Source organism: Fusarium proliferatum (genome assembly GCF_900067095.1).
Source record: "Fusarium proliferatum ET1 genome assembly, contig: FPRO_scaffold005, whole genome shotgun sequence".
Lineage (NCBI taxonomy): Eukaryota > Fungi > Ascomycota > Sordariomycetes > Hypocreales > Nectriaceae > Fusarium > Fusarium proliferatum.
In genome coordinates this window covers 392,798-406,213 of record NW_022194794.1, presented here as the reverse complement: position 1 = coordinate 406,213, position 13,416 = coordinate 392,798, and the positions used below count along the sequence as shown (strand labels likewise).

The 13,416-nt window shown below is 50.9% G+C and overlaps 7 protein-coding genes across 7 annotated transcripts; 4 read left to right on the top strand and 3 right to left on the bottom strand.

The window, feature by feature from the left end:
- Window positions 1-47: 47 nt before the first annotated feature.
- On the bottom strand, window positions 48-1,130 carry FPRO_10365 (putative alcohol dehydrogenase (NADP+); the record flags this gene model as incomplete). The annotated part of the gene is made up of 1 exon (XM_031231322.1): window positions 48-1,130. One exon carries the CDS (start codon window positions 1,128-1,130, stop codon window positions 48-50), a length of 1,083 nt encoding a protein of 360 aa, XP_031081370.1.
- Window positions 1,131-1,487: 357 nt separating this feature from the next.
- Window positions 1,488-3,219, bottom strand: FPRO_10364 (uncharacterized protein; the record flags this gene model as incomplete). Its single annotated transcript, XM_031231321.1, has 4 exons — window positions 1,488-1,889; window positions 1,931-2,592; window positions 2,695-2,922; window positions 2,964-3,219. The coding sequence occupies 4 exons, from the start codon at window positions 3,217-3,219 to the stop codon at window positions 1,488-1,490; spliced, it is 1,548 nt and encodes a 515-aa protein (XP_031081369.1).
- Window positions 3,220-3,530: 311 nt separating this feature from the next.
- FPRO_10363 (uncharacterized protein) lies at window positions 3,531-4,334 on the bottom strand (the record flags this gene model as incomplete). Its single annotated transcript, XM_031231320.1, has 1 exon — window positions 3,531-4,334. The coding sequence occupies one exon, from the start codon at window positions 4,332-4,334 to the stop codon at window positions 3,531-3,533; it is 804 nt and encodes a 267-aa protein (XP_031081368.1).
- A 246-nt stretch (window positions 4,335-4,580) lies between these two features.
- FPRO_10362 (putative signal recognition particle subunit SRP54) lies at window positions 4,581-6,193 on the top strand (the record flags this gene model as incomplete). The annotated part of the gene is made up of 2 exons (XM_031231319.1): window positions 4,581-4,658; window positions 4,706-6,193. 2 exons carry the CDS (start codon window positions 4,581-4,583, stop codon window positions 6,191-6,193), a joined length of 1,566 nt encoding a protein of 521 aa, XP_031081367.1.
- A 1,023-nt stretch (window positions 6,194-7,216) lies between these two features.
- Window positions 7,217-10,494, top strand: FPRO_10361 (uncharacterized protein; the record flags this gene model as incomplete). Its single annotated transcript, XM_031231318.1, has 15 exons — window positions 7,217-7,400; window positions 7,442-7,762; window positions 7,805-7,857; window positions 7,899-8,347; window positions 8,387-8,624; window positions 8,666-8,865; window positions 8,907-8,933; window positions 8,984-9,356; window positions 9,398-9,470; window positions 9,511-9,569; window positions 9,613-9,622; window positions 9,664-9,867; window positions 9,909-10,014; window positions 10,063-10,154; window positions 10,196-10,494. The coding sequence occupies 15 exons, from the start codon at window positions 7,217-7,219 to the stop codon at window positions 10,492-10,494; spliced, it is 2,688 nt and encodes an 895-aa protein (XP_031081366.1).
- Window positions 10,495-10,651: 157 nt separating this feature from the next.
- FPRO_10360 (uncharacterized protein) lies at window positions 10,652-12,172 on the top strand (the record flags this gene model as incomplete). The annotated part of the gene is made up of 4 exons (XM_031231316.1): window positions 10,652-10,830; window positions 10,872-11,183; window positions 11,224-11,522; window positions 11,565-12,172. 4 exons carry the CDS (start codon window positions 10,652-10,654, stop codon window positions 12,170-12,172), a joined length of 1,398 nt encoding a protein of 465 aa, XP_031081365.1.
- Window positions 12,173-12,754: 582 nt separating this feature from the next.
- Window positions 12,755-13,378, top strand: FPRO_10359 (uncharacterized protein; the record flags this gene model as incomplete). Its single annotated transcript, XM_031231315.1, has 1 exon — window positions 12,755-13,378. The coding sequence occupies one exon, from the start codon at window positions 12,755-12,757 to the stop codon at window positions 13,376-13,378; it is 624 nt and encodes a 207-aa protein (XP_031081364.1).
- Window positions 13,379-13,416: the final 38 nt, after the last annotated feature.

Genomic DNA, 13,416 nt, shown 5'->3' with positions numbered 1-13,416 from the left:
AAGTACGCTCTTAGAATAGGTAATACGTGATTCTTATTACATTACTATTACTCCTTCTTGAAAACCTTCTCAAACCCAGTCAAGGTGAACCTATAGTGCACCTTGTTCTCCTTCACACGCTCAACAGCCTCAGCACATCCCTTCTCTGAGATATCAATCGTCTCGACCCATGCAACAATATTCTTCTCAGCAGCCAGCTTGAGCATAGCATCCATCTCCTGGTGGTTACCAAGATGGCTTCCCGTGATCTTACCAGCGTTGCCAGCAAATGTGCCAGCAGTCATCTCAGGAAGCGGCTCATCCGGAATACCGACGTTATGGAATTCTCCACCAATGTTGAGCGTGGACATATAAGTGTTCATGTCGAACTTGTGTGTCATGTCGGCGCAGTTGAGGATGAAGTCGAACGTGAACTTGTACTTGTCGGCCCAGTTCTCATCAGTTGTGACGATAACTTCCTTTGCGCCGAGTTTCTTTGCATCTTCCACCTTTGAGGGAGAGTGTGTCATGGCGTAGACTTCAGCGCCCAGTGCCTTTGCCCACTGGATGCCCATGTGTCCGAGACCGCCGATACCGACGATGGCAACAGTCTTTCCAGGACCGACGTTTGCTCTCACGAGGGGAGAGTAGGTCGTGATACCCGCGCAGAGAAGAGGCGCAACCTGCTCAGACTTGAGGGCGTCAGGGATCTTGAAGGTGAAGTACTCGTGAGCACGGATATGCGATGCAAAGCCGCCATGCGCAACACTTCCATCCGGATAAGTGCAGTTATACGTGTCCACCATATCAGGACAGTAATTCTCGTTCTTGTTCTTGCAGAGCTTGCACTCTAAACACGAGGCCACTTGGGCACCGACGCCAACACGGTCTCCGACTTTGATGTCCTTGACGTTGTCGCCTACACGGACAGCTTTGCCGACGACTTCATGGCCGACGCAGAGAGGCCCTTCAAAGTCGCCCCAGCCGCCTGTGACGGTGTGCACGTCTGAGCCGCAGACGCCGCAGGCCTCAATCTCGACGTCGATATCGCGATCGCCCCATGTCTTGGGCTTGAGGGTTTGTTTTTGGAACTTGTTCCATGATTTGGGGCTGTCGACGCAGAAGCCTTCAAAAGTATCGGGGTAGCCCATGGTGATTGGATAATTAATTGGTGTGATCTATCAGGGTTCTCTATCTACATACAGACAGTATTTATATCTTCACATCTCCTTCCCCTTGTCGCTGTGTGTGAACTTCTCAATGACGTCCTGTTTCAATGTCTATGACGCTCCGTGACAAACGCTCCGGAATATTCACATTAATAGATCATTTGTTCTCCATTTGACTCAATCGGGTAAGCTCTCGAAATCTAGTTTGATCGAGATGCAATCTGAGGAAGTTAGAGATAAGTAACCGCCTTAAAACCGTGGGTCAATGACGTACAGCACGATTGGCGAGATTACGTTGCAATGATGAGTAGTATTCGGGGACCTACGTGATAATTCCGATTAAACTGACAATACATACTTTTCGATGAGAGGATAAATTGACCCGTACAGGCTGCATCTCTGATCCAACACTGTTTGCTCGATGATTGAAGGTCCTGACGTTTGGGTCCCTCCGACGTCTCCCAGATTTGCAACATATCTCGATCCAACAGGCCAACCTGGTCCAGCTTGCGGGTTTCTGACAAACCTCCCCACAACTCCTCGAAGATACTCCGCAAATGTGTAGAGTTGTGGTGACATTGCGTCAAAAGTTGGTGAATTGAACAGCAGGAGGACATCTGAGCCGTGAAACTTGCCCAGCCAGGAATATTTGTTGTCCAAAAGACTTGTGACCGAGGCATTGAAGTAGAATCGCCATGTTGGATTGACGGAGGATGATATGTTTGCGAGAATAGCTTGGGGCTGGATCTGTTAGCTGTGAAGTCGGAAGCATGTGAACTTACACATTGCCAGACAAAGTCTGTATAGATTGCTGCAGCAGTGTCAAAGTCGGTCTTGAGAGTGTGGTAAGCATCAAGAATTAGCCTCTGCTGGGTTTCGTTGACCAGAGGTTCAGAGAGATAGGCCCCGAAGAATGTCTCGAGCGAGATGTTCCTGCTGATCAGTCCTCTGCCTTCTTCAGCGACAGTTCCCATAAGTATAGGAACTCTTGCAACATCGCCATGTCTCCATCTCTCTGCCCTGCCACTCAGAATTGTGACATTATCAGTGACTGGGAGAAACGCGCTTCCCGCTGCGCTCATTGCGTTGATGAGGTCGTCTGCTGGTACATCTCTCATACACTGCAACTGATCCGATTGACAGCCAACTACAGTTGTCAGATTATCCCAGTACGAAGTATCGTGGTGACTGGCAGTGCTTCCGAGGTACCCAACAGACATCTGACCAGAAAACATCATTGCGGCACGGAATGAAGATATATTTCTGCTGACATGAATATCAACAGACATGGCGCCGGCAGATTCACCCCAGATAGTGACTTTGTCTGGATCACCACCAAAAGCGCGAGCATTCCGTTGAACCCATTCGATGGCGAGTTGTTGATCATAGATACCGAGGTTGGTCTCCGAAACTGGTATGTCTGGAGAGTTTGGGAACCCAAAGACTGTCTCGTTAGCAAGACTCAAAGTACGAGCGCAGCGAGGAAGAGCCCTCCGCCAGGAGCCCCCGGAGGGATCTCACACGTTTCAGTGAATCAGCGACTCACCATTTGTTCTGTAGTTGAATGTGAAGACGACGATATCCTCATACGCCGCGAAACCGCTTAGATCAATTTCACCGTTCCCCTGCTGCCATCCACCGCCGCTGATGAACAAGAGCACAGCCTTTGAGTGAGCATCTGCTGGAGCGAAAGCATTGATGAAGAGACAGTCTTCACTTTCGCGGGATGCTGTATTGAACAGTCCTTTGAGTAGATCAATCTCCGGAGTGAGTTCTACAATGTTAGCTTCATTCCATTCATTGTAGATAACTCACCACTCTGGACAAATAGTTGCCTGCATGAAGGACCAAACCTGGTCGCATTCAATGACTTCGTCCATGGCTCAGGCTCCGTTGCGCGGCTGAATCGCTGCGGTTTGGCGGCATAAGGAATGCCAAGAAACTTGTTCACAGGCGAGGCAGCTGGAAGAGTTGTGGTGAGACCAAATATTGGACCTGAGTCGAGGGTAGCTGTTGGAGTTTCAGCCCCGACGTATGGGAGCAAGAGTCGTGACAATGTGAGGGGCTTCATGATTGCTGCGTGGCATAGATGGAGTCGCCATGGCTGGGAGTGTCATTTAAATAATTGAGCAATGTTTGAGTTCAGTGGTTGTTGGTGAAATGCACATCGACGCCGTATTGCTCGGGTTCATGGCTGTCGACACGGAATACGACGAATGCGAGATCGCCGTCAGCAACCGATCCTCAACATAAGCAACTCGTTTGAATGCATGATGCTGTCGGTTATGTTAAAGGATGAATAGACAAACAGTCAGGTACGAATCATTGAATTGCAAACATCAATCGAATCAAGTACAAACACCCAATCAAATACAACATCCATCAAGTCGCCCTCCTTTCACCCTTTGCTGCATCCAATGATCTCTGCTTCTTCTCATCATTTGTATCCTTTACATAACTCGCAACATGCTCAGGCACTTCCACCTTGTTGTACGGACCCGGAATCGGCTCCCCGATCGTCTGATACACAGGCAACACACCCGTCCACGTCGAATTCACCAGACTCTCATTCTCCAAGTCACTCTTATCATCCGTTGTTGATCCCGCACTGATCTTGGCACTTGCCGACGTGATCTTGATCTTGAGTATATTCGTGCTCTGCATCTCTGATGCCAACGGAGGCTGTCGTGTATGGTTCCAACGATCAGCCACAACACTATTGCTGATGAGTTCCATCGCATACAGCTTTTCTTCATCTGATTTGACAGTAGTCGCGTAGCCGTAGATCACAGCAGACCGATAGTTGTAATTATGCGAATACGTCGCCAGAGTCAAGACGAGTCCATCAACGTGAGACGCAGCAACGCAAACTGGCATTCCCTGAATCTCTTCGCCATCAACAGTAGATGTCTGAGCCAGGTTCATGATCCTCGACGACACATATCCGTGAAGATACAGTTCCAGAGGATCTCGCAGACTTGAACTCGGCCGATCAAACGACCCCAGCTGTCCTATCATCGGCAGAACAACCGGAAACGGCTGAGAAGGCGTATTAAACGATACATGAAGAATCGGACATGTATTGACGATACTATGGACAGTCTCGAGGTCGTAAACCCCGTGGACCTTGTACCGTTTGATGGTATTTGTCGAGTCTTTGGGGTACTGAAGATTATGACGGCCCATTTTGTTTCACTGTTTTGACGAGATTACAATACCTACAGTACAATTGGACCTTATATACCCATCCGTATCTTCACAGGCTAGAACTGCCCCGAAAGGTAATTATTCGCGTGATAAGACAGCCTCCAACCTTAGCTCTAAGTTAGCTCGGGTGTATGCCGGACCGGAAAAACCCAACCCCACCTATATCCTGTCTGGCCACTCTCATCTTCAAGATACCCCGCGACATCAAAGTCGCATCAAATCACCATGGTTCTTCAAGATCTCGGCCGTCGCATCAACGCGGCGGTCACAAACCTGACCCGAGAGCAAAATCTCGACGAAAAGGTGCCCTCCAATCCCCATTCTCCATGTCTCCCCCGCTAACTGTCTAGGCCTTCGATGGCATGCTCAAGGAGATTTGCGCCGCTCTCCTCGAGGCAGACGTCAATGTACGACTCGTCGGCCAACTACGGAAATCCATCAAGTCCACCGTCAACTTCAAAGAACTCCCCCCCGCCGTAAACAAGAAACGCCTCATCCAAAAAGCCGTCTTCGACGAACTCGTCAAACTCGTCGATCCCCACGCCGAACCGTTCCGACCAAAGAAGGGAAAGAGCAATGTCATCATGTTTGTTGGTCTCCAGGGTGCTGGAAAGACGACCACATGTACAAAGCTCGCGCGCCACTACCAGTCCAGAGGCTTCAAGGCGTGTCTGGTCTGTGCCGATACCTTCAGAGCCGGTGCCTTTGACCAGTTGAAGCAGAACGCCACAAAAGCAAAGATCCCCTACTATGGTTCCCTCACAGAAACGGATCCCGCCGAGGTCGCAAGGGCTGGTGTTGACCAATTCAAGAAGGAGAGGTTCGAGGTCATCATCGTCGATACATCAGGTCGCCACCGACAAGAATCCGCCCTTTTCCAGGAGATGGTGGACATCCAAGAGGCCATCAAACCCGACGAGACTATCATGGTCCTCGACGCTTCCATCGGCCAACAAGCAGAGTCACAAGCCAAGGCGTTCAAGGAGGCCGCTGATTTTGGAGCCATCATCATCACAAAGACCGACGGCCACGCACACGGCGGTGGTGCCATCTCTGCAGTCGCTGCGACACATACCCCCATCGTCTTTATCGGCACTGGTGAACACATGCTCGACTTTGAAAAGTTTGCCCCCCAACAATTCGTGCAGAAGCTCCTCGGCATGGGCGACATGGCCGGCCTGATGGAGCACGTGCAGAGCCTCAACCTCAACCAGAAGGACACCATCAAGCACATCCAGGAGGGCATCTTCACCGTGCGCGACCTGCGCGACCAGCTCTCCAACATCATGAAGATGGGCCCCCTCTCGAAAATGGCCGGCATGATCCCCGGCATGAGCAACATGATGCAGGGCATGGACGACGAAGAGGGCGGCGCCAAGCTCAAGCGAATGATCTACATCTGCGACTCCATGACCGACAAGGAGCTCGACTCGGACGGCAAGATCCTCATCGACCAACCCACCCGAATGACCCGAATCGCACGCGGATCCGGCACATCAGTGCGCGAAGTCGAGGACCTCCTCACCCAACAACGGATGATGGCCGGCATGGCAAAGAAGATGGGAGGAAACATGAAGAACATGCAGCGCGCCCAACAAGCCATGGGCGGCGGCAACAAGGCACAGCAATTAGCAGCCATGCAAAAGCGGTTACAGAGCATGGGAGGCGCCGGCGGTGCAGGAGGCATGCCCGACATGGGCAGCTTGATGAAGATGCTCGGCGGAGGAGGCGGAGGCATGCCCGGTGGTATGGACATGCAGGCCATGATGAGGCAGATGGGCATGGGCGGCGGCGGCATGCCTGGGATGCCCCCAGGAGGCGGAAGAGGCCGAAGGTGAGCACGCATTATGGAACACGATTGCCAGTCACTTCTGCCCTGTTGACTACATAGCATACGCATCTAAAATTGAAGATACCCTGACCTCAGGGCAAAGCTCCTGAACTTCCAAAGTGTCTGACGAGTCTGATGAGTCTCAAGTGACTGATTCCACACTGTCTTGTCTACTGCATATGATGGATTTCCCTCCGGGGGCTCCTGGCGGAGGGCCTTTTCTCGCTTCGCTCGGGCTTGGTGATGCGGATCTTGACGGTATGCAATATCGGCTGTAGAGGGTGTAGATGAGGAACACACTCTGCCCAGGGTCACTGAGTACACCACACGTTTTCCAACATGAGGACAACACACTGTTCGTCGGCACAGCTGTAGCGGAGTCTTTCGCTATCAAACTAAGCTGTTCTAAAAGCCTCAACCTGTCAAACATGCGGAACATAACAGACTTCCGATGGCACGGAGAAGTCTCTAGGCTCACCAGCTCAAGAATTGTGAACCATCCATCGATTGCGACATAGCTAGTGATATAGTAACCTCATCGACACCGGCTCGACGGACCTGTCATACCCAAGAAAGGGATGTGAGCTTGCGATGACCACGCTTTTTTATTTCATGCTCCCTAAGATTAGTATAGTTAGTCTTATTATGGTAACTTACATAAACTCATCATGAGACTGTTTTACTCTGACATTGGCGTGCATTCTCATTTGGTTGACTCATGATCATGACCCTCAGGCGCCTTGTCCTGACCAAAAGTTCACGAGCGCAGCGAGGAAAGGCCCTCCGCCAGGAGCCCCCGGAGGGACTGCTTCGATCTGCTTAAAGCCTGCAGCAAACTCAGCTGATAGAAATAGAACAAAATGAAAGGCTTGATTGGACGAGGTCGAAGGTGGTCGCATCTAACCGCCGGCGTGGACAAGGGTGAACCAACAGCTTCATGGGTCTCAGACACTTATAAAACCGCAGACAGGAATGACTCAATCAATCTGTACAACAATTATCTCATTTATCGCTCAAATCTGAATACAATATGTCCTCAATTGACGCCGACACGCCACTTCCCTCAACTGAGGGTATCACGGAAAGTATCTCCAGTCCACCTTCCAACAGGCACCGCACTCCTTCTGTCTCTCTTACCCCTCCTGGCGGGACCAGGGAAGAGTCTCATGGGCTTGCATCTGCCATCCACAACATTCGTCTTTCCGACACAAATGGTACTCTCAACTGCTCATCGAGATTCCGCTAACATGTTAAGGACACGCATCTCTCTCGCCCGAACCAAGACGTTCTAGAAATGGTACTCCCCGAAGACGGCGTTCAAGCACTGGGGCGGTTCAGCAGCACGATGTCGCCGACGAAGAACTCCCTGATGATGCATTCCATTCCCCCGAATTCCAAGGAGCTTTCCGAGATGCAAAGCAGCTAATGTCCAACATTCAATCTGTGCTGGGAAGCTCAAATGTCCACGAAGGATCCGAGTCGACCATGCGAAAGCTTCACGAAGAGGCTGGCAAGCTCGCGGCGTTTGAGTACCCAGCAACTCGTACCGTTGGATTCGTAGGCGACTCTGGTGTTGGTAAGTTAGCATGAGATGTGATTACGCCGCTGACAATTGTAGGCAAAAGTAGTCTGCTTAATTCACTCCTTGATACAAAAGGGCTTGCCAGGACTGTAAGTAGCTGCCCAGGTTCAGGACGACGCTGATATCTCAGAGCAATAATGGAGAAGCTTGCACCTGTGTTGTGACAGAGTACCGTTATCACAATCTTGACACGCTGGACATTCGAGTCAATCTGTTCTCGACGGAGGAGCTCAGAGATCAACTCGGTAGACTCCTTCAAGTTTATCGCACGTTTGAACTTCATCAGGATGAGATTACTGATGCCGCTGAACGTCAAGACATGGAGGCAAATGCCAAGGTGGCCAAGGATACGTTTCGAGCCATGTTTCGCGGTCGACTGACTGATGAGGCATTTCTGATTCGTGAGACATACGAGGATGTACTCGAAAGACTGACTAGCTGGGCATCTGATGCAAGGCCGCCTTTGAGAACTTGGACAGGTCTCTCGCCGCAAGCTTGCTCCGATGTTTTGATGGAGCTCTCTTCTGAACCGGCATCAAGAGATTCCCCAGCGACGTGGCCCTACATCCGAAGCATCAAGTAAGTACATCCCTGGGACTGAACCAACTAACAAGAAAGGGTCTTTTTGAATGCGCATATCCTCAGTCGAGGCTTGATCCTTGTTGATCTACCCGGCCTTCGCGATCTCAACTCTGCTCGAAGGAACATCACTGAACGCTACCTCCTGGAGTGCAACGAGATCTTTGCAATCTGCAACATCGGACGCGCAGCCACTGACGAGGGTGTTCATCAAGTTTTTGACTTGGCGGACCGTGCTCGTCTGTCGAACGTCGGCATTGTCTGCACTCGTTCTGATGTAAGTGGCAGTAGGCATGTGTGAACTCGCTGACTTTGTAGGATATCGACCCTGAAGAGTCAATCCGAGATTGGCCAGGTAGAAGGGCAAGGCATATTGAGCAGCTGCTGGAGCATATCGAAGCGACCACCAAGGAAATCGACGAACTACAGGCAGATATTGATGACTACGAAGCGAGCGATCTATCCGAACTGGAAAGACAGGAACTTGCGGAATGCCGGGAAGATCAACGGCAAGCAAGGTATGTTTTCGACAGTCATTGGTAACTGCTAACAATTTCAGCACACGCAAACAGAACTACCAGTTTGAGTAAGTTGGCAAATGTCAAGACCGACTAGCATAACGACTAACATTTGCAGACTCAAACAATATCTGATCACAAACCGCAATCAGATCATCACCGACTCACTCAACACCACCTACGCCGGCCGCGTGACACCCTCCAGAGTCTTTTGCGTGAGCAACACAATCTACTGGCAGAACAGAACTGCCAGAAAGTCAGAAGCCAAAAGACATCTCGACCTCAGTGGCATCCTGCAAGTCCGAAAACACTGCATCTCGATTGTCGCAAACAGTCAACGACGCATCGCCACCCAATACATGAAAGACCAGATCCCTGCGTTGCTTGCTGACATTGAACTCTGGGTCCAATCTGGTGCTCGGACTGCGAGTGAAGAACGTCGCGAGGCGCTCTGCCAGACCCTAGACAGTGTTGAGCGTCGTCTGAGGAAGGTATGAGATTGGGAAGGTTGTGTTCCGACTGACTCTTGTAGGACTTTACATCGCGTGCTTTTAGTCGTCTAGCGAGAGGATACAACGAAGACTTTGGGGAATACGTTTGGAATAGTGAGTGCCTCGACTTGGTTGGGATTGCACTGACCTTTAGATCGTCACATTTCTTCATGGAGCCGGTCAGCCAAAAGTGCAAGCCAAGATTGGGCAGGGGTACGTTTCTCGCGATATTGTTTGACCAAGCTAACAAATTCAGTGGCATCACAGTAAGTTGGCAATGCGGCCAAGGTTCAGCACTAACGAATAGGTTCTTATTCTGCATTCTGTCGGAACTTTGGGAACTATTGTACCCCTGCGATCGGATCACGAAATTGGAACGAGGAGGCGATGGGCGAGATGGCCAGTGATCTTGAACGGCCCTGGGAGGAAATGTGCGGTGCCCTACAGGAACGGCAGTTGAATATGCTTGAGAATGCCGACGAATTCGCAGACATGGCTATGGAGAGACTTGGTAAGTCGTACACCACGGACTGGGCCTGCTGACATGAGTAGAAGAGCATGATTCCATCGATTCTTTAACTCGGGCTCTTGAAAGCCGCCAGAGTATGTTCCTGGCTGCTATCGAGAAAGTCAATGACGACTTTGAGAACAACCTCAGGTGAGTTGGTTCATCGATCGCAGGTGAGTAGCGTCTCTAACAAAACAGAATCCTCCGCATCGAGTCACTTTCCGCCCTTCGAAGCTCACTCTTCGGGAAGTCAATGGAACCCTTCTACAACAAGTGCAACGCCGAATCTGGTACGTTTACATACCGTCTACTGACGCGGCTAACCCTCCAGGCCGAGGAAGTGATGCTCGTCGAAAGGCAATCATCAGAGGAGCTTTGAGCGATCAGGATTTGTTCACCAAGCTCATGGGAAGCCTCAAAGATAGTTTCAAGGCCACTTCAGAGGCTACTCAGGCAAAGATACAGGAAGCGACCGTGGAGTATCTGCGCGTTATTGAGCAACGGTTTGACCTCGTGCGGAGTGAGAACGTCGCTCGGGAAAGCGAGCAGGATCCCGACTTTCGACTTCGGGTTGAACGAATTGCGCAAGCTGGAAGGGAGACTATGCAGAGGGTTCACCAAGTTATCTGATGTTGCCAATTGACTCCGATCCTCAGATTGCCTATTCAGGAAGCGGGGCTGGTTGTAAGAAGGCGTTACATCACTCACCACCTTCTGAGAACATCAGGATAAATCATTTCATCGAGAATTATTCGAGAATTATTCTGCAAAAGTCTGTGTCATCCAAATGTCTGCTCGCACGATGCTTCGACACGGTCTGCGCCCGTTTTCTCACGTCTCCCGCCGCTACATCTCGACTCGAGATATGACGGCCTCAGACCTGGAGAAACTCAAGGTTGACCAATCCCGATTGATGGACACTCTTCACGACACCTGCAAATGGGGAACCGGACTCAGATGGGGAGAGTAAGTCTCGCGCCCCTTGTCAAATGAAGCTAACAGAGTAGCAACCCGACCGACACCGGAATGTCACGGCTGGCACTTTCGGACTCAGACAAGACAGTGCGCGATTGGTTTGTCGAGACCACAAAGTCTCTTGGATGTAAAGTGACCATTGATTCAATTGGAAACATCTTTGCAATTCGACCTGGCCGTAAAGATGGCCCTCCCACTGTGGCTGGCAGTCATTTGGACACTCAACCCACCGGCGGTCGATACGATGGGATCCTCGGCATCCAAGCAGGAATCGAGATGCTCAAGCTTCTTCAAGACCACGACGTCGAGACAGAATATCCTGTCGGTGTAGTAAACTGGACAAAGTAAGTCACCAGCCCAGAGTCGGCAATTCTGACCATCCAGTGAGGAGGGCGCACGATTCCCAATCAGCATGATGGCCTCTGGTGTCTGGGCTGAAGCGATCTCACAAGAGCGCGCGCACGACTTGAAGGAAGTATCCGGTAACGCAACAGTCAAATCTGAGCTGCAGAGAATTGGGTATCTCGGCGACACGCCTGCAAGCTACAAGGCCATGCCCATCGGGGCGCATTTCGAACTTCACATCGAGCAGGGACCGATTCTCGAGAGGGCTGTAAAGAAGATTGGTGTCGTGCAAGGTGTTCAGGCCTACAAGTGGTTCACTATCGACATCACTGGACGAGGTATGTGAACGAACGCGACCAGAGGCACAGCTAACAGATCAGATGCCCACACTGGCTCAACCCCATTCTCCGACCGAGCCGACGCTCTCTTACTCGCTGCAAGATTGATCACTCACTCCCACCGACTGGCAACAAAGCACAATGCCCTCGCGTCAACTGGCATTCTAAACCTCACTCCCGGGAGCACCAACACCATTCCCGGCCACGTTACCTTCACCCTTGACATCCGCTCTCCATCCGATGAGACAGTCGAAAAGCTTGAAGCGGAACTGCGCCGCGACTTTGATCTGCTGGCCCAGGGAACAGACGTAGACGGATTACTGGCCGGATCAACTCCTGCCCTACCACTATCTCTCAAATGGCGGACCGACACAATCTCAACTGCGACAAAGTTCCACCCCGATTGCATCCAAGCAGTCAGAGACTCTGCCGAGTCTATCCTCGGAAAAGACGCTGCCGTCGACATCTCTAGCGGTGCTGGCCACGACAGTGTCTACACGAACAAGCATTGTCCCACCACCATGATCTTCATCCCATGCAAAGGTGGCGTCAGTCATAATCCGGAAGAGTACTCGTCTCCCAAAGAGTGCGCCATTGGAGCGGAGGTTCTGTGTCAGGCAGTTGTTAGATATGATCGGAAGAGGGTGTAGCAGTCTACCGCTACTTGGTGGATGTCCCTCCGGGGGCTCCTAGCGGAGGGCTCTCTCTCGCTGCGCTCGGGTTGGGACAGGGCTTGCTCGAATTCATAGTTTAGGCAAGTTATTCTAAACTTAGGTAAATTGTCTTAAACCTAGATCACTAATAATAATATTAGGAGGCACTAAAAGTCTTGAGATCCAGATGTGAAGCACTTGTTGACGGTTCATGTTTCTAGCGGCGTCGATTCATTTCTTATAAATACCCTAAACCAGCTCAAAATCACAGCGCGGACTGCGAAACAAGTCCACAAGAAAGTATCTTGCTGATTAAACTAGCATTTTACTATGAGATAGACTCAGAAAATGAGTAGATCAAGCACGCATATACACGCCAGTGAACCAGACGCCAGCTGAATGTCGTGATGATTGAGCTTGCAGTGACGACACACAGTATACGCACGGTACCGCACTGCCACTCATTCCCCGCTCACCTCGCTCACTCAATCTCTCATTCAACTCAACCACATGCTCCGTCACCCTCTCCGCCAGAGCTTCAAGCTGCGCTCTCATCACTCTCTCACCCGATCATTCACCATGTCTCAGAAAACACAAGAACCCGTCATCACCAAAACCTCTGACCTCCCAGTCGATGAGGCAAAGTGGATAACCCTCAAGAAGATTGAGTATGTCGACCAAGTCGGAAAGGCACGAACATGGGAGGTTGCAACACGAAAAACAAGGGGAAAATCCGGTGTCGATGCTGTCGCCATGGGAAATATTCTCCTCCATCCATCAAAGCCCGCTTCCACTCTGCTCGTCATTCAATACCGACCCCCTCTTGACGCCTACACCATCGAATGGCCCGCTGGACTCATCGACGCGGAGGAGACTGCCGAAGAAGCCGCTGTTCGAGAATTCAAGGAGGAGACTGGCTATGACTGCAAGGTTTTGAGCGTCAGTCCCGCGCAAGCTGCTGATCCCGGAATGACAAACGCCAACATGCAACTGGCAATGGTGGAGGTTCAATTGGGCGAGAATGATGAAGAGCCGGAGCAGAGACTCGATGATGGAGAGCACATTCAGCGGGAAATTATTCCTTTGTCCGAGTTGTATGAGCGTTTGGTTGAGTACTCCAAGAGAGAGCGCACAGTTGTTGCGGCCAAACTGTTTCACTTTGCTGCAGGCATGCATTTTGCCCAAACTCAGAAGTACTTTTAGACAATCACAATAGACGACAACTATCACTATCCGATAGC